This window comes from Pipra filicauda, unplaced genomic scaffold (genome assembly GCF_003945595.2).
Source record: "Pipra filicauda isolate LSUMZ 115617 unplaced genomic scaffold, ASM394559v2 scaffold111_size4109106_pilon, whole genome shotgun sequence".
In the NCBI taxonomy this organism is placed as follows: domain Eukaryota; kingdom Metazoa; phylum Chordata; class Aves; order Passeriformes; family Pipridae; genus Pipra; species Pipra filicauda.
In genome coordinates, this window is record NW_024103563.1 from 1,585,407 (window position 1) to 1,605,387 (window position 19,981).

General features: G+C 36.0%; 1 protein-coding gene across 3 annotated transcripts in view; it reads left to right on the plus strand.

The window, feature by feature from the left end:
• The window catches only part of GRID2 (glutamate ionotropic receptor delta type subunit 2), a 698,274-nt gene that overhangs the window by 486,036 nt on the left and 192,257 nt on the right, over positions 1-19,981 (plus strand). For all 3 annotated transcript variants that reach the window (XR_005564017.1, XM_027731749.2, XM_039382594.1), the window contains exons 6-8: positions 1,913-2,086; positions 7,129-7,290; positions 15,310-15,429. Coding sequence is in view for 2 of the 3 variants with exons in the window: in XM_027731749.2 (XP_027587550.1) it covers positions 1,913-2,086; positions 7,129-7,290; positions 15,310-15,429 (456 nt within the window). In the remaining variant the exon portion in view is untranslated. The remainder of the gene's footprint in view (positions 1-1,912; positions 2,087-7,128; positions 7,291-15,309; positions 15,430-19,981) is intronic.

The window sequence follows — 19,981 nt, forward strand, 5'->3', positions numbered from 1 at the left end:
CATGATATGTATTTTGCTAAAACAGCATTATATATTTTTTTTTTTTTACTTTGAAGCTAGTGAAATGATACAGGCTAAATGAAAAGACGGCATCTTAAGCTGACATAAACCATTATCTGTGGTAAATTAAGAATTAATTGACCAGCAATGCAAGATATTACACTGGACACAGCTGATGCTATGTATTATTTCTCTTTACAGAAAAATCTATATTTCATAAAGAACACTAATAACAGATGAATTCAGAAACTGTGATAATCTGTGAAGGCGAATAAAATACTTTTATGGTAGTCAAGAGAGTAGAAGTTAAAATTTACATCTCAAATGTTTTTCTTCCAAAATTTAAAGGAAACAAACAAATACCAATATGTCCAAAGAAGTTGCTTCAAAATAACAGAAGGATATTATACTAAAACTGCAAAAAAAAAATCCAAAATAACTGGGATAGTTGTCTTAACGTAGACAGCTCTTGTCTCTCTTGTCACAGAGTGCTGCCTTTTCAAAAAGCTTGGCTTCCTTTTCAATAGAAAGATTCCATAATTTGAGATCAAGTCTATCTCCTGGTGTCTCCTAAATTCTTTAATATGATTACAGATCAGAAAGCTAAAGACAGAAAAAGATGATGGCATTTCATTACACAAAGCAGGTATAACAAAACAGATGTGCTGTATCCTTTGAAAAATGAAAAGCTATAAATACAAAAATGAGAATCAAAAATAACTGTGGCTTTATGAAAGGGAATGTTAAATTCAGGCTGCTAATAGGAGCTCCTTGAGCACCTCCCTTCCTGGGGGCATATCCACAATTTTAAATGTCTAGAAAGTTTGGGGCATCAGCCTCTGTCATTAAGACAGATTATGAATAAACAGTTCAGCATGATGAAAAATAGATTTTGGTTAAAAAGACTGAACAAATTTTAGATTATTCCTACTATTTTACAGAAAAATACAGACACAGAATTAATTTGAAAGCAACCAGCTGACTCTATTTGAGTCTTTAGGGAAAAAAAAGATTAACTAAAGTTCAAGTTCTTATGTGAAATTTGGAGTAAGTTGTTGTTGCCTGTGAACCTGTGCTCCTCTTATTCCACATTCCCTGAGGGGCTCATCATTCAATGGCGTAAAAAAATGTGTTCCCAAGCTGCAGGAATTTATGCTATGTAAAGAACTGGTTTTCTGATTTCCCTAACCTGTCTTAGAGTTAATATTTTAAGCTTAATATTTCACATATTGATGTATTTACTTAGTTATTTTTTCTTTAAAGTATGTGTCTGTGGAGCTGAGTATTCTGTCGTAAGCCTTAATAGGTTCCCTATGGAATAAAAATTTGTTTTCAAATTAGGTCTTGCTATAAGCAAGCACCTAGAATGATCTTGTGCATTTTCTTTGCCCTTTTGGTAAATGGGCTAACTTACATGTTTGCTAATTTACACATTGTTTATAGGTTCTTGATATTCTGTTTCTAGGAAATGAACACTTAAGACCTGAAAAATTCTCTCTACCTTCACAGCTCCTAAGTAATGCTACACTTAGAAATACATCATGGTATGAATTCCTGCTGATTTACACATTATCTGTCAAGGATGTTGTGAAACACTTCTTAAATTAAAGATCAGAAAAGGGTAAAAGGAGAGGCAGAGAAAATCCCAAATGAAACAACTAGGCTCAATTACATCTACAAGTATTTAGTGAGGTTTGGGCACAGTACTCTTTAAAGTTGTGCAGTTAGGGGTGGTATGTCACTTGTTTTAATGAGCATGCACTCATTGTTTTCAAGGCTGTGGCAGAGCTTGACAGTAGCTGTGTATCAATCACAGGCCTCTTGCTCCACTCAGTTTATTTTTTTGTTTCTGATCTGTTGGTCACTGAATTTTAACTCTCATCCATATTCTCTCCCTTGCCTTATCTTTCAGGAAATAAATGACGTGGATGTGCAGGAGCTGGTGAGAAGGTCAATTGGAAGATTAACAATTATTCGACAGACATTTCCAGTTCCCCAAAACATAAGTCAGCGCTGTTTCCGTGGCAACCACAGAATATCTTCATCACTGTGTGATCCGAAGGACCCTTTCTCCCAAAGCATGGAGGTAGTTCATATACTAGTCTATCCCCACCTGGGAACTGTCTTTCTAGATAAGTTCTAAGTTTTTCCCCAGGGGCTTAGTGTAACTTAATGTTATTTTTCATGTCCCCTCTGACATGTAGCTTGATGGCTTATGGCATGACAAGGAAATACTTGGGTTAGGGTGGGTGAATGTGGCCAATGGAGAACAACTTGCCCGCTCCACAGTAATAGAGATAAACATCCAAAAAAGCCACCTGATCTCCAGGTAGTGGGGTATTCATTTTGTTGCCCTGCTAAATTTTAATTTTTGTCATCTCACCAAGAAGAATTTCCTCCCTGTAGTCAATGTCTCCTGAGTGGCTGTGCTTCTCTAAGCCCCAAATATGTTGTCAATAGGAAAGTCTTCCTGGGGATCACCCACATCATCTATTTCAAGTGTCTTAGTGTATACATCTAAATCTAAGTTCCAAAGAGGCCTTATTTTCAGGGTTGTTAATCACAAATTACAATTAATTGTACCACAATTGTACCAATTAATTACCACATGAATTCAGCAACAGGGTCATGGTCACTGTCCTCCTGATTTCACACAGTTTTTCCAAGAAAAATTCCTCCGTCTCTCATTAGGCTTCATCATGACAAAGCTATGGCAAATCAGGAGTGTGAAATTGGCTTAACATGTTGATTTTACTTTTGGTTTGGTTTTTTCCTGTGTTCATTTTTGTAACTGTGGAAAGATTGTTTTTAGCAGTGGAGGAAGAGTGAGAGAAAACAATGGGAGAAAAATAGGGAGGTTTTGAAGAGTCTGTGCTTGGAATGAAAATATGTAAGTGTAAAAGGAGAAGTGTGGATAGTCTTGCCCTGTTCCAGATTAGCTGTAAGAGCCTTTGTCTGTTACAAATTGTGGACAACATGGCCAGTAAACAATAACTGATGACATGAAAAACTTTGGCTGTAGCACACTGCACGGTCCTCCTAGTAGAGTTCTTAAACAGGGCTGTGTAAGGTCCATAGATGCACTGGATATCTCTAGAGACTTTTTAGGAAGTCCTTTAAGGCTGTACCATGCTGTTATGGCAGCATGTTCCTAAGGGGAACTTGGGTAGTCTACAGACAATGTGTTAAAGCTGAGGGTGTGATTACATGAAGGCACTAGAGGTTGCAAAGAGCAGTTTTCGTGAACAGTTACTAACTACATCAAGGCAGAAAACAAAAATCATGTATTGATGGGAAGCTTCATATGTTAATTTATCTTTCTCTTCATTTTCATTTTCACTTTAACAGTTGACTGACTCAAGGAAAGATAAGTTCAAGAAATCAAAATTTTTTCTCGACAAATTGGCAAATTCCATTTAATGTGTTAGATAGGATCCCATGCCTTAACCTGTGCTTCATGATCAACATATAACTTGGAGAGCTATAATATTTCTATTGAAAGCTTTTGTAATGTTTTGTGTCAAAGGAATGATGGAAGCTTTACTGGCTTAACTGTTCACAAAAAACAGTTAACTTGCTTTTTTCATCCTTTCCCTGAGATGGCTGTGCTTCATTATTAGCTGAGTGAGACAACATTAGAAACTGAAAGGAAGGAAAACTCTGACACAGTTTCCCCTGTGTCTTCATATGATGCACAGACCTTTGAGTAGCTGTGGGGTTTGTTTGCTGCTTCTTTGTTCTACTCAACAATATTATAAATTAGTTTCTAATCCAATGGGGAGTTGGAACAGTTTAAAATTGAAATTACTAATGCTCTTTTTTTTATGACATTGAAGTGTGACTAATCAGAAACATTCTCTGGAAATTATAAGGGTGGATTTTTTGATTTATTTTTTTCTGAATTACTCCCCCTAAAGTCTGTGTGAATAATTAATTTTTTTCAGCATCTTTATTAAAACACTGAAAAAATATTTTGGTGAAGATGCCTCATTGTGTCTCTGGAATTTTTCTAGTTGAAACTACTTATATAAATTTTTATTGTTTTGGAGGTGGGAAGTTAAAAACCGGATTCACAGAAGTATTTAGTACCATAACCTTTTTGTCTAAAAACATGTGCAATATCATAGGTATGCATAAAATGACCACTGTTAATCCAGATTAATAACTCATCCCTAATCTGATTGCTAAATAGTTTTCTTCTATGCTCTGGAACAAAAAAATCACTTCTGAATTTTGAATTACATCAACAGAAGGTTATGCAGTTAAATACTACTTGGTAATGCAAGTGTCCCCCCCTCTCATCTAAGAGACTTGGAATAAATAAAGGATCAGTAAGGCATATGAGGTAATGCATTAAATGCCCCAGTAAATTTATGTGGGAAATTAATAAAGGTGTAAAGTGACTTTAAGTTACAACCCTGCTCTGTTCATCAGGACAGTTACTAATGAAGCATAGTTCTGGTAGTGACAGGGAAGGGTGATTTTGAGAAACGGGAATTAATTGTAGTGTCTTTATCATTGAATTATCAGTGATTGATTGCTGTAAATGTTAAGTTGAACTATTAGTGAAGGAATAACAATGCTTAATAATTGCTGAACTCTGTCCTCCTGAGCCCTGTTAATACTTGACGAAGGCCCAGCTATATTACTCTTAGATTAGTGAGTGCATCCTTCCTCATAAACTGTGACAATTGTCTTCTATTCCCATGACAGTAGGTTACAGAAGCTACCTTGAAAGCAATGTCAATTTGTTGGGAAATGATGACTTGCCATCTGAAGCCCTTCATGTACCAATTTAGTCTCGTTAGTGACCTTATTGCCTCTCTCTCCTTTTGGCAATCCCCTGAAAGGGATGTTTTTATCCCTTTGGCAAAGGTTTATGTAAAAAAAACCTTGCCTCACCGCACAGTGATAATTCCTTTCCTCCCCATTCCAGCAAATGTCCCTCTAGTACTGACTTCATTGGAGAAATATAGTTTTAGCTGAAATGCTTTGAATTCTCTGTAGGTTTACAATACACAGGCAAATCATCCAAGTTGTTTTAAAAGTGCTTGATTACTCTGAACCCAGATCCTCAATCTGTGTTTTTAATCCTGTCATGCACGGTGATGCCTGGCCTATGCATCTGCAGGTGTGAAGTAAATTTGTTCCTGGGTGAATACTGAAATGGAAATGTTCATAGCCACTGGAGTCACTGGAGAAGCCCGAGTAAGAATAAAGAAGTGTCTTCCAGAAAGATGGAGTGAAGGATCATTATCATTTAAAGAAAAAGGGCAATAAGGATCAGAGGTTCTGTGTATCTGTGGTACTAACAATGTAGAGTTGTAAAGGTAATAGAGGATTCTGAGAGTTTATCAGAAGGGAAAGCGGCAGACAATTAGGTATCCTTTGACAAAATATGGAAGGCAAAAAGTCTGAAATAATTCTAGCCAGGTAAGGAGAAAAACTCCTTCTTTCCTGGATGCTCGGCAGGGAAGGAATCTGTCACATAACCCTCCTAGGAACAGTATGGAGCAGGTTGTGGATGACACAAGCAAAGCCAGCATGAAGATAGAATTTAGAAAAGAAAATAAAAACATAAAAGTAGGTTATATGGAAAAGAGTAATTAGGCAGGAAGAGAGGTGGGGGTTTTTCCCTTAGGTTTTTTTTTCCTCCTGTTTTTTAAGGTGATGTGTGGCTTTGCCAATCATTGTCTCACATGTTCAGCATTATTGTGTTTGTTTGCCATATAGCCCCTCCCAACAGTGGTGGGACTTTCCCAGTCTTTGGATATATTTAAACAACAGAATAGGGGCATTCTCCACAAAGTTGATGTACTTTCTATTGTAAGCTTCCTTCTGGTAAAAGATTTTGAACACACCATCTGTATCTGTGTAAAAAAAACCTTTACAGAGAGCAGTCAACATATTCCACAAATCCGAGAAAGTGTTTTTTGGCTTGTCTGTGACTGATGGAGAAAAAACCACAGCAGCCTTGCCTCAGTTAGCAAATTACCACTGACTAATTTGTTGTCAGGCACTAGAAATGCCCTACAGACCCCGTTATCAGGCAGATGAGGAAACTGAGTTTCCCTCAATAACTTCAAATGACCAATAGGTTATCTAAAAATAATATTCCTGAAGGTCCTTTTCATTTCTGAACATAATTTTTCTTGAAGAGAACCTCTGTTCAGGACAGCTGAGGGGTTTTTTTTTATGATACTGTCAGTAACTTAAATGTTCCTGCCATTTAAGGACGGAAAAGACTGATATAAAGCTATGTTGTAAATTACTTGTTTCAGAAGCGTTCATGAATTCTGAGCTTTTGTTCTTTTACGTTTAATTGTATCTTTTGCTTTTGACTTTGTACTGTGGGCATTTGAAAGTACATATATAAAAATAGTACATGGGTAAGTGGAACTGGCACACAAGTGATATCTTTTCTTGAGTTCAACTGTTCTGTCTTTGATCCCAAACTGGAACTTCCTCATACTGTGTGCGTGTAACTATGCTTGCAGTGAAACACATATGCATTTACTCTGTAAGAATTTTATCCTGTGAGGAATTAGCAGCCAATGCCAAATACTTCAACAGGAAACACTACAAATTGCAGAATCTACATGCAATTGCACTCTGCACACTGAATTATATTTCATACCAGAAATTGCCTCAATCAGAATTGACTACAAAAATCAGGAGCAAAAAACACAATTAAATGATTTTAAATTTTCTGAGTTTCTGTTTTTCAAAAGAACAAAACAACCTTGAAAATAATTTAATGGTGTCCAAATATCTGGTGACTGAAAAATTGAAATTTGCAAACAATTGGTTTAAAATAAAAGAAAATCTGTTTACGTTCATGAGTAGGGCTTTAAATCCAGCAAGTGGAGCTGTGCCAGTGATTGGGCTGTCTGTACTTCTCGTGTGTGTAGCTGGTTGCTGCAAATCACTTCCAGCATTACAGGCCCTAGATACAGATTTTACCAGAACCCAAAGGTATGGCATTTTGACTCTTACAGATTCTTAATATCAAATAAGGTGTTTAATTACCAGAGGATTATGGGTGAGGCAAAACAAATGATAAATTCTGGCTGCTGGCAGGAGACTACAAATAAAAATGCTAATCCTTCCCTTTTTGTCTCCTTACAGATTTCAAACCTGTATATATATGACACTGTCCTCCTACTGGCAAATGCCTTTCATAAAAAGCTGGAGGACAGGAAGTGGCACAGCATGGCCAGCCTCACCTGCATCAGGAAGAACTCTAAACCCTGGCAAGGAGGACGATCGATGTTGGAAACCATCAAGAAGGTACCTTTTCCCTGTGTTTCCTCATCTTTGATTTCTAAAATGCTCACATTAAGCAGTATTTCCTGCTGGATTACATATTACTCTTGTCAGTACCAGCAGTATAGTTTTTATATTTTCACAGTTCCTGAATGAAACTAGTCTTTATTTGTTTTTGGCTGTTTGGTGGTTGTTTGGTTTTTTTCTGTGTCATAAATAATCATATTGAAATAAATTCAATGAGTTTGCTTACTAAAACGACCAAACCAGTAGGATGTTGAAATAAGAAAAAGTGTCACAGATGAAAAAGAGTCACTGTTGAAAAAGTGTCACAGGTTAGGAAGAAAAGCAAATAAATTTACTATTTGTAAAAGAAGAAAGAAAAAATTGCAGAATATCACTTGGGCAACGTTCTGTGGAATTTGCTGTTGTGCTGCTTTTGACATTACTATAGTAAAATCAAAGAAAAGAAAGTGAGGAAAACCTCAACTTATGTAGGCTATATCCTGCCATTGCAGAACTGTTCCTGTAACTGTCTCTACAGTGCTTTATTCAATGTCAAACTCTCGCTGCTTCCCTGTGATTATTATTTCATACCTTAATCATGCTCATTGCCCAAGATGCTTTTCCTTTTCATCAGTCCTTAAAGATAATTTTTCTTAGTTATTTCCTTTCTTCATGATATTTACAGCCTCCACATACTTACAGACAAATATTACAGCCTTCCAGGTCAGTATTTAGTCAATATACACAGACTCATAGTTTAACCTTCCCTGTAAGTTATTCACCTCATTCTCCTTATGTTATTGATGTCTTTCATAAAACTGCCTTCCCACTTGTCTGCACGTACTTCTTAGTAATGTATACTTACATTTAAAGTGCTGGCAGTGCTGACGTTGTAAATACAAAAAAACCCAGGACAGTAAAAACAAAAAAAAAAAAAACAAAAATCGAAAAATTATACTTTATTTATGGATTTCACTAAAGGACATAAAAGTAATGTAAAATATAATGTTATCTCAAGAAGTTATCGTTCTGCATTAGGTATTTAGCTATACCAGAAATTATGATAATGCAGGCAAAATGTAAGGCTCCTTTGAGCACTGCTTGTGTTTTACCCAGTGCTGGTTTAATCTGCATTAACTCCAAAATAACAGTTCAAAGCTTTCTTTAGTTCTGTTTCCAGTTTCCGTTCTAACAGTCTGAAGTCATGAGACTGCAAGTATAATACAGGACATGTTTCTTATTTTAGGGGCAGGATATGGCTTTAAGGGGCTCTAAACTGTATTGCTCTTAACCTATCAGAGCAATTTCAAATTCACATTTGGCAGTCTAACTAAATGCTATTTCTATTAAACAAATCCAAATACGATACTTGAGCTGGAAAAGTCAAAATACCCACTTCCACTTTAGAATTAGAATTTACTATCTGAGCTGGAGTTTCAGGCAAAGTCTGGTAACCCTGCTAGCATCTCTAAATGGAGGAGTACTACACCATGGAAAGGGCTGCTGACTTTTTTGTATTATGATTATTTTCTTTGTTGTTTGTGGATGCAAGACTGATCCTGTTCTCTTATATAGCATACCACCTTACTGTCTCTTTGCATCTCAGTTTATTCCATTCTTTGCCACATCATCCTAGGTATCCAGTTTATCTTTTTCCAATTCTCATCTCCTAAAATGATGTGATTACTAAACAAATTCCTTCTGTGACCTTTCACAGAAAAGCTGTACTGTGTTGAAGATTAACCCTGAAAAATGGAAGGAAGTGGCTGGGAGAAATATGAAAACATTCAAGAAGGCAGGAGCAAGTGGGAATTCCAGAGTTGTTGTTAATTTGCTAAAAAATTAATCAAATGCCAAGGAAATTCCTGATATGTGCAGCTCATCACACTTGCATCCTGTTACTTTTGGGTTTCTCTGCTGTTTCAATGAGATGACTTTGATAAGAAACTATTTTATTAGTGTAAATTGAATAACTGAAATACTCCTTACACTGCATTGTGCTGATGGAGATGAATTTCAAGAAGTAACATGCTAAAATGGAAAGTCAAGATTTAATCCAAATGAAATACAGAAATTTCCTCTGTGCATGTGTGTCAGTAACATTTCAATCCATAGGCAGAGGAAAGCTAAAGATTTCAGCTGAGAGCTGGAATTGCACAAAAGCGTGAATCCTCCTTTGGTTTTGTGGCCTACTTTACCTTTTCTTTCACTACAGCACTTATGTAGAGGAACTGCAGAATCACAATTGTTTACTTTTGAAATTAAAAATTTGGCATTGAGGAGTGCCTGATGAGGTAACAGAAAAACAGTAAAATTAAAAACTAATGAAGAGGAAAATAATAAACATTTAATCTCTTCTTGAGAATGCTTCTGTTTTTCATCTTGCCTTTTTCTTCATACATCTTTTTTCTTCTGTCATTCTGGAGAATCTTCTAAAACCAACTGAAATACGATCTTTTTTTCTCAAAAACATACCAGTTTTCCTTAATTCTGAAAAAAAAATAGGAAAAAGTTACCAATTTCCAAATAAAAAGTTCTGCATTTTCATTTTGAAATTACCACTGTTTCAAAGGTGTGTGTAATGGAATATAATAAAAAGAAACTCATATAGTTCAGGATGAAGATACATTTTGAAATTTTTTAAATACGTCCTGGAAAAAGAACTTCCATCCTCTGCACAACCTTAATTCTCCCTTCATGATCATCTGTATTGTAGAGCTGAAATCACCATCTTGTCTCAAATTGTCCATGATCTCAATGTAGTTTCACTGGAAGTCAAATTGTAGTCAAATATGGTGGTGGAGGAAAAAGAATTAAGGAAGAGATGTCTGATTCCAGCCTGCCTGCCTTAGGAGAGGACCAGCAACTGTAGTTGTTCTCTTGGCAGCAGGAAAGCAGAAGCACCACTGAGCTTTTGCTACTAAAAACAAGCAGGAGAAAACTAGTTCTAGAAGAAACTTCTATAGAAGAAATATCTGTCTTTTAGATTTCAAGATCCAGAAACAGGAATATCTGGCAGTGTTTTAGCTGCATTCGGAAATCTTTCTTTGATTTCTGGAGGGGGAAATAAGAAAAGACTTGGGAAATCTTTATAAAGCTACACACTGAAGAAGTAAGAGAAAGGGATGCTTATGTTCTACCTGCAGCAGCAGTTGTTAAAAATAAATAAACTGGTCTCTTAATGGTAGCTCTTTATGAGCTATAGAAGAGAGTAGGGAATGAGAGGGAATTAGAGTTTCAAACATTTCTTGAAATGGCAGAATAGCTGTCTAAATCATTTCTTATTGTCATTTGTTACTTTTGAGTTGTGCATCACTATTTCTACAAAAAACTCCAAAAGATGTTTTTTTTCTGTGTGGATTCAGCTGATTGGACAGAGCCTAAAGAAAACATTTTAAGCCCACTACAATTATTTAAATCTAATATCTGTTTCTACCCATTCTGGAACAGAAAAAATAGTTAAATTCATCAGGAAACACAATCCTTCTAATGAATTTGGCCAGCTTTAGCAATTGGTTTAAATTCACTTCTGTAATACAAACTATCTCCAAACACATGCTCACTTGTTTATTTCTCAGTAAAGCTATTTCACAGTCATAGAAATAAACACCACTAGAAAATAATTCCACTATTGGAAAAATTAATCTTCCTGAATAGCCCGAGAATAAATGTAAGCAGGATTATGTGGAAGATCAACTCAGGAAAACGACATCAAGTTTCTGCATATATCTTCTCTCACACATATTGGGTCTCTTCCCAGTCACACTTGTTTAGCTCACTGACAAACAGCAAATTTTTAGTGCTAGCAGCATCATACAGCCTATTCCTTTGTGGGAAACGAGCTGTACATTGTGCTGTTTCATGAATCATAGTTGGAATTGTCAACTAGTTCTGGTCTCAGAAATGTCGTGACATTCAGTGGTGACTCGCAAAAAAGATTCCAAATTGTTCGTCAGATAGTAGATTGGACTGTCTGTGCTAGCAGCTAAAAATGGTGCTTTGAGTTGAAAATTCAACAATGTTCTCAAGATCAGATTTTTTCAATAATAAAATGTGAAACTCATATTTAGTGTTTATAGCATTTTTTCCTGCCTATAGCCACACTTTTTTTTATCCTTAATGCAAAGTAGCTACTTTCTGAGAATACCCATATGTTGAAAAAAGGAGGAAGTTTGAACAGAAGCTGTGAGAGAAAGTACAATATTTTATAGCTGATGATTGGCAAGCTGACATTCCCAAGTGAGGTCCTGACTGCTAGGTAAATAGTGCTTTCTTCAGGGACTTACAGTGTAGTGGTGCCTAAGCATATATAAACTGTAGTTTATCTTGCCAGTCTAGATGGGACTCAAGTAGGCTTTAACTATATTGCCAAGCTTTATAACAGCTCTGCAAAGCCCAGAGTAGTGATCAGAAACATAAGTAAAACATTTTTGTCCTAACAACTGACATTTCACTGTTCAGTTTTATATGTGTCAAGAAATTTCATGGTTGCAGCTCAACCTTAGAGGAATTTGAGAAGATAGATAACAAATGTGTCTTCATTTTCCCCAAAATAGCATTGTTTCTGTAAGTTAAATGGAATGAGAAATTTCTTTGACTCTTGCCCATTATCATAATTAACACTGAAATCACTTGGAAAAATCTCATCAAGAAGTTACTGGAGCAGTAGCTGTCATACAGATGGTCATTTCCTCTGTGATCTCCTTCCACTATGCATTAGCAGAGGGATAAAACACATGCCATAAATCAAGTAAGTGTTTCAGAGAGATCACACTGTGAAAGGCTATGTGTAAAAATTGGAGCAGTGTCCTGAAAATCTTCCTAGGCTGTCCCACTCTGTCAGCCCTAAGCAATAAACCAAATTTGTGTAAGCCTTGTAAAAAGGCTGTATGGGACAATGAGGATGAGAGAACAATAACAGGATTGCATGGCCTACAGGTCCAACAGGATAGGTCCCAGGTAGTGAAGAGAAATAAGGATCTCCAAGAAATTTTCTGTAAATTTAATATTGTTGTTGGTGTAATATGGGCGGTTCTTCACTGTTTTGTCTTTCTGCCTCTGCTCTTCCCAAGCCAGGTAGCATTCCCATCTAATCTGAGCTCTTATTACATGATTTGCAGATGTAAAGTCTAGGAAAAGAAGCTCTGATCAAAGACACTCCTACGTGAGAAATTTTCAAAGAATGATAGAATTGCCAGAATAGATAAATGAGAAAAGATGTTGTTATGGTTACCACTGGATCCCAGACAAATAAAAACTAACAAATTTACAGTTTGTATCTTGCCCCAACAGTTGCAGCCATTTACAAATATAGGTAAATTAACTTATACAATATTTTTGGATAAAGATTAAATTCCAAAATATGTTAGATAAGTCTGTTAGCCTCTACTATATGTAAGAGGACATATATTTCCAAAAAATCCTGTGTTTTCTTAAGAAATGGATTTGATGACTTCAAATGTAACTGAGGTGAAATGCTTCTTTAAATTATTTTTTCATCATATTTGCTCAAATAAGGACAAAGGTTATAGAATATAATAAAAAAGTTGACAAAAATTTTAAAGTGCTGTCTCAAGTCTCAAAAAATCATTTACATTCTGTCTTCATGTTCCTTAAATTATTGAGACCACTCTCAATCTTGAAAATAGTCACTTTCATTTTTTAGATTGAAAATCCAATATTTTATATTTCTGTTTTCTATACTTTCCACTGTACAAAGCATCTGTGTTAAGACATTGTAAATTTTTGTGTGCACATTTCCTTTTTTCTATCATTTCATTCCAGAGTTTTCCCTTCCTTTTTCCAGGTCCTGCTTTTGGCTCACTTGAAATCATGGTGCTGCTCAGGTGGTCTATAACAGTTTAATTAAGTTTCATACCTTACCTACCTAAGACCCATAGGTTGTGGGGGAAAATAGGAAGTAATACAGGAAATATTAAGTATAATAAAACAAAATCAGTTTCTGCTAAGGAGTCAGAGTGGTGCAGGACTGGGAACAGGTGTATATATGGTGTCAGAGAGGGCAAGTTGGCCAGATCGAGGCTTTGAGCAATTAGCTGGGCATCCTAAGTCTTGCAGATCTGTGCTGCTTTGCAGGTGTTTTGATGTCACATGAAATTCTGCTTTAATTAATCAAAAAGCCAGATAAGACCATATGAGCAAAAGTTATGGGGAACATCTTTTGCTTTCTGGTTCATGAGTAGGATGAAGTCAAATTTAAGTTAGTGGGAAATGTTTATATATGTGAAAAGCAGTTATTTACCAAAGCATATGTTCAAGTGATTTTGCAGGTAAACAAAAGCTCACTGTTTCTTTACTCTGAACCAGACAGAGGTGTGCTAACCCAATCTAAAAGCCATGAAGGTGTGGTTATTACAGGATTTTACTCAAGATAATAAATAACCTGAGTGTCATGCTAACCACAGCAATGTGTGTCAAATTTGCCTAGTTTGTTCTCACCAATTGTGAAATGGCCTGGAGTCTTCCTGCAAAAGACTGTGCACATGTACTCTTACTTAGGATTTTGGGGTGTTTTTCCTTTCTTTTAAAATTATTTTGTTCTTGTATGTAATAAAAAAGTAAATATTATAGAAAATATTTTTTTAAAAGCATGAAAAATTTACATACATAAAGTATTGTCTTGGTTTTAACTATAAATGGCATTTCATGAAATATTTCTGTATTGTTTCCTGTTAATACTAGTCTCTAGTAGTCTCTAGTAAATTTTAAAAGTATTATCTCAGTAATCAATTTCATTATGTTTGTTATAATCATAGTAATGTTTTATAAAAGGATGACAACATTTTATTAGTTCATAACAATCTACAATGGAGATGCAAATTTTGTATTCCTTCCTGGATTTTCTCCAAACCGAAGATACAAGAATAGAGCTTTTAAAATCATGTTTCAGCAAAGCTCATGATCTTAGCTAGGTAGCTTATATTGCAAGTTTTCCAGTTTAAATAATAAAGCTCTTAGGCGAAACACCAATCACAACTGCAAAATTCTTGCCTTATGTTTTTGGGGAAAAGCTATAAATTTCATATGCTTTTACACTGGAGGCAGATATTTTTTTGTACATCCTTAAAATATTGTTCACAGTTTTTGAAGGAGAGGGTTAAACATCTAATTTTCCCTGAATCTATAAACTGAAGAATTTTTTATGGGTAAAGGTTTTCATTACAGGTATTTCACGTGGTTCTGTTGATTTTACAGTTCAGGTCATCACAGTTCTTATACAAAGATGAAATGTATGTCATGTTGAATTAACTCTGGAATATATTTTGAGTGTGGCTCTGGTGTGTATAGCTCTTTCAACTCTAATTCTTTGTAGGAAATATTCACTGCTTCATCTGTACTGTTTTAACCCCTTCCAGCTAAAATGTGAAAAAAATTAAAGCAAACTTGAAAATATGCTGCATTGTTGCCCATATCATGTATTCTCAGTAGTAGAGAAGAGTTGTGGAGGAAAACAGAAAAATCACTACGTTCAGCTAGACAAGCCCTTCATCATTTGTGCAAATCACATATGATGAGCTCAAAAAGCATGTAAATATATCTAAAACTCATCCTGACTTTATGTGGAAGTCCTTTATTTGGGGGAATAAAGAAAAAATCAACAATTTTAATTTTTTTGGTGCAATTTCTTTTATATATCTGTGTCTAGCTTTGCTTTCACTAGAATTAGTTGCAAAATTTTATGTTTTTTTTATTTTTGGAGGCTAGAGTGACCCATATATGCTGATGGGTCAAAGAACAAAAATTGGAGTGCAAATATTCTAAGAGTAAGACTACTGCTTGTATGGCATCTGGTTAATGTTGCTGAGTTTAATTCTTCTGTAAAGAACTTATATGATACAGGAACAATTTAAACTTTGAAATTTTTAGGGAAACATGGTCTTTGGAAAACTATCCTAGTTCTGGTAGTTCTGCATAGTTATTCTGCATAGTTAGTGCATAAATCCCCTCAAGAAACAAAAGGTTATTATAATTACCCACTCATGAGTTTTCATTCCATTTTCCTTTTTTTTCCAATAGGGTGGAGTGAATGGCTTGACTGGAGAACTGGAATTTGCCGAAAATGGGGGGAATCCCAATGTGCATTTTGAAATTTTGGGGACAAATTATGGAGAAGATCTTGGCAGAGGAATCCGCAAGGTGAGGTTACATATATTCAAACAAGAGATTATTTTCACTGATTTTTTAAAAACCTCTCTTGTGTTCCATGTTAGTAGAAAAGCATTTGATGGCAGATAACATGATGTTGTGTATCATTAAAGGAGTGAGAAACGGGAGAAAAGCCTTGAACTTTGAGATACCTGTCTATTTTATTATTTAAAAACACCTTGGAGTAGGTTGTGTTGATCAAGATGTCATTTGTAATGTGTTAAGCTGCTGGTTGAATGTCCCAAAAGACCCATGAAAGCTGTTGTTTTGTAACCCTTGCAACCCATATCCAAAATAGTGAATTTTACATTGAACTGTGTTTAGACAACCCAGATTAGTCTCTCATACTTCTGGTCAAAGTGGGTTCCTGTACCTGTTAGATGAATGAAATTCACGGATATGGAAAGAGAAAATCTGTTGCAGCATAGATAAAATTTGTGTGGTCTCTTCAGTATATAAGTACATGGTGTTTTAGTAGGAATTAAGTTTTACAGAAAAAGATAATGTTGTGTATTCAGCTGCCAGACACAGTCCAAATGCTTGGACTTAGATTATTACCGGGAATGGCATACATCTCCAGCAAAATTACTCTTTCTTGGTATTTAAGTTTTGCCAATCTATAACTAAATTTAAGTCCTGCATAAGAAATTATGGGAACAGGTCTCTATTTGCAATGCATATCCTTAACTTTGAACAACTGCTCATCTGATATGGCAAAAATCATATGGTACTTCATAGGCAAATAAGAGACTAATAGGATTTTCGAAGAACAACTTCCCTTTGAGGACAGATTTCCTGAAAAATACCAAGTGTATCAGATCATACTGGGTTTTATATGTGAGGAACCTGAAGTGATTGTCTGAAAGCAAATGGTAGAGTTTTCTTAATATTTGTAAACTGATTCCATGTGTCAGTGTCACTGTAAGATGAAGTACATCATTTGTCTGCATAGCTTCTGGAGTAACAGATAAGTGCTGTGAAAGAAGGAAGAGATAAATAAGAAGTCTAAAGTATCTTGAAACTGAAATTTCTTCTCCGCTATTCATTGGAATTGTTATTCTGTTCCTGCTGTTTTATCTCTTGTCAATACCCTAATGTACACATGTGCCTATAATTGTCACCTTGAGTAGAGACCCTGACAGATGCTTAGAAACTAAACAGAACTGGATCTTGTTGATATTTGGAGGTACTTCACAAAGTCTTTAGGAGACCAGAATGTTGGATAAGTCCTTATTCCCTTACCTGTAAGTTCTGCTTGTTTCAACATATTTTGACTTGATTTACTTTCTGTGCTATGCATTGAGCAGCTACTTACGGGTTGACTTTGGCTGGGATTTTTTTGACTTCAGGCCTGTCTGGGTGAATGCCTGAGTGAAGCACTAAATTATGTTCTTCCAGTCCCAAAAATATAGAAGAGAAAGAGAGACTCGCAGAAAGGTGTTGGAAATATAGAAGCACAAGAATACTTCCTAGCTTTTCTAGCTCTTTTCTGATGGTAGAATTTAGAATTGCGGTACTAATTTAAGCTATGATACAGTTTACTTTTAGAAAAGATGTTAATGACCATGGGCACACATAAGTTGTGCAAGACAATGGGATAGTAGGAACAGGCTTTTTGAACCTTTCTTGTTTACTCTTTATGTTAGTTCCAGGACAAAGAGACATTCACTGTCTTTGTAAGGAAGTAGATTTGAAGTTAGTCAAAGAGAATAGAGCTTTGCACTCAAGTTTCTCGAGAGTTCAAATCCTGCTTGAAGTCAGTTCTCCTTGTGTTCTGGAGTCATTTATACTTCTGCACTTACATTAATAAGTGCAGAATATTCCTAGGATTCAAAAAAGCAAATAGTTTAGGATACACCAAGAATTCATGTTTATGTTTGCTTTATTTGGACAAATTAAGCCATGTATCTAGAAGAAAATGTCTTTAAGTCCCTTCCTTCAACTTTCATGGGCTGAGGTCATACCTGGAAAGCAGTGGGAGAAATCATGTGAGAGTTCATTGTGTAGGGCTCCGTCATCTAGCAACAAGTTAGCAAATTCAGGCGTGGGATTTGCCTGAAATAGAAATTTTGCACCATTATGACTGTAAATGTTATCCATCACCTTGCAGACCATAGATCGTGTAGTCTATACTTGTTGCCAGAGTTGGGTTCTTGGAGTAATACATTCAGATTGCTGCCAGATACTGATTTTATTGACACCAGTGGTATTACAGTCCCTAAGGAACTGAATAAAAACTCTTGCTTTTACACATCATACTGTGACTTGCATTTGTGCAGATGTAGTTATATTCAGTGGGAGACACGGGCGTATTTCTGACATTTCTGTGTTGGCATTTGTCTGTTGGTACTTGACATTTGAGTATGTATTCTTTGACATTTAAATTTCAGTGCAATACTTTTATCTATACTGTTGAAATAAAAGCTGCCATTCCTGTGAATAACCATGCAACAAACAAGTGAACAAAAGGGAGTTGATAGCTCAGAGTACTGTCTTATATCTTAGTGGTGTAGAAAACAGCACTGCAGAAATAAAGTGGTTCTCATGTTAATTCCAGTGCTCCTTGTAATTCAGGATGGGTTCATCCTCAAAGGCTCTGTGCTAAACCTTTTGAAGTTTAGAGGACTTTATTCCTGCTCCCACACTGGTTTTACTACGACCTGTGGACATTTGAGGATGTGGTGCGTTTTGCTCTGCCTCCATATCCCTATTAGCATACACCCACCTCCTGTACGTTTCTCTTCTCTTCTGAAGATGTTCTAGGTTGTTTCCTCCCAGTGGGGGAGTAAGATACCATACCAGGCTCTCACATCAATTGCTCTTTGCACCAGGATGTTCATCCCAAGGCTGTCTTTGCATTCCAGGCACCTCGTGATGCCTTGGAGAAAGGACAGAGCCGTGAGCATGTAGAAAAACAGGTAGCCTGAGTGGGGCACCTGGGTAACCCCGGACACTTTGAGCCCCCTGCATTTTTCCATTAGGATTGTATGTTTGTCCTAACTCATTTTGATTTGATTGTCTTTAGGAGGAAATGTTGTCTATTTTAATCCAAGGCACATCTGTAGCACAAAGCTTTCATGTGAAGAGGGTTGAAGGCCTCTGACCGTAATGCCTCACAGATGCATTGTTCCTCTACTTCTGCCAGTGCAAATGGCAGGACTTTCCCTGTGGAGTCAGTGCATACAGGTTTTTATTTCACAGATTATTAAGGGTTATATGCAACATTCCATAGTTGTTCTATTTGTTCAGAGTTGGGAAAGCTGTTTTGCACTTTTTGCTGTCATTCTGGTAAAATAATTGATACTTCCACTTCATCTGAGAGCACTTGTTGATCACAGTACTGGCGTGTCTTTGTAATACACTATATAATTTTTTTCTTACATTTGCATCAGGGAACGACATATGTTCCAAGTATATATTTTGATCTTCAGGAAGTTACTGTCTCTTCTTATAAAGTTAAAACTTATTTTTTACATCCTTTATTTCCCTTTTGTTTCATTAGATAAAAAGAGAAAGTTATACAGCTCTTCTGACACTTACTAACACCATTTAGTAACCATGAGCACATAAAGTATTTCCTTCTTGGTTAGCTTCTCAGTCAGCTACTTGAGGTAAATGATGGGTTCACCAGTTCCCTTTGTGATCACGATCAAAGGTAGAGCTGTGTAATGTGATTTTAAAGATGTATATGTATCAGCACCAGGTACTTTAAGCTGTGATCTGTGTAGTTGTTTCTAAAGGCTGACATGTAATTTATGATGTGACTGAAAGATATTCTTGCAATTTACAGAGACATTATTGATGGTGTATTTTCTAGTGAGTTGAAAATAAATGTTGCTGTGTCTGACTGCCTTGCCTCTAGTGTTGATGGAAAAGATGGACCTGGCACAGTGCTACCATGCTACTCTTTCTAAAGCAACTTTAAATACATAATCAGCCCGCTAGAAATGAAGTAAACTGCTTAGTACTAAAGATGAAGAGTCAATTAAATACCTTGGTGAACTGAGACCTGCTGTTCCAGTTGAGCGCAGTGCTTAAACTGTGCTGCAAGCCTGCTGAAGAGTACCATTTCCTTCCTTCATTTAGTGCTATGCAATAGATTAAGATACAGGGACTGATTCTTTACTTTCTGGTAGCTTCTGTAAATCTTTTGTTAAATTTCAGTGAAATTTAATTTGGCTGCAAAGTGTTGGGGATTTGCATGTTATCACAATAAAACTAGTGTTAATAGAGAACTGTGCTTTACTTAAAATGTATTTCTGTTTAGCTTAAAAGTCAAACTAAATACGTGTTCAAGTCTAATGGAAAATGGAAAAAGTCTCCCTCCATAATTGTATTCCATAATTGAATTTTAAAAAATTTAAAAGTCTTGAAGAAATGCCCTCTCTGCTTTTGAATGGAGCATTTTCTTTTAAAATCTGAGGCTGCGGAAAGAAAGGCAGACTGACTGAAAGTAATCAATAGTGTAAATTCTCCAACATCTGGAGAATTTATCAGGTTTTGGACTCTCTGATTCAGATGGAGGGGGAGTGAAATCTAAGTC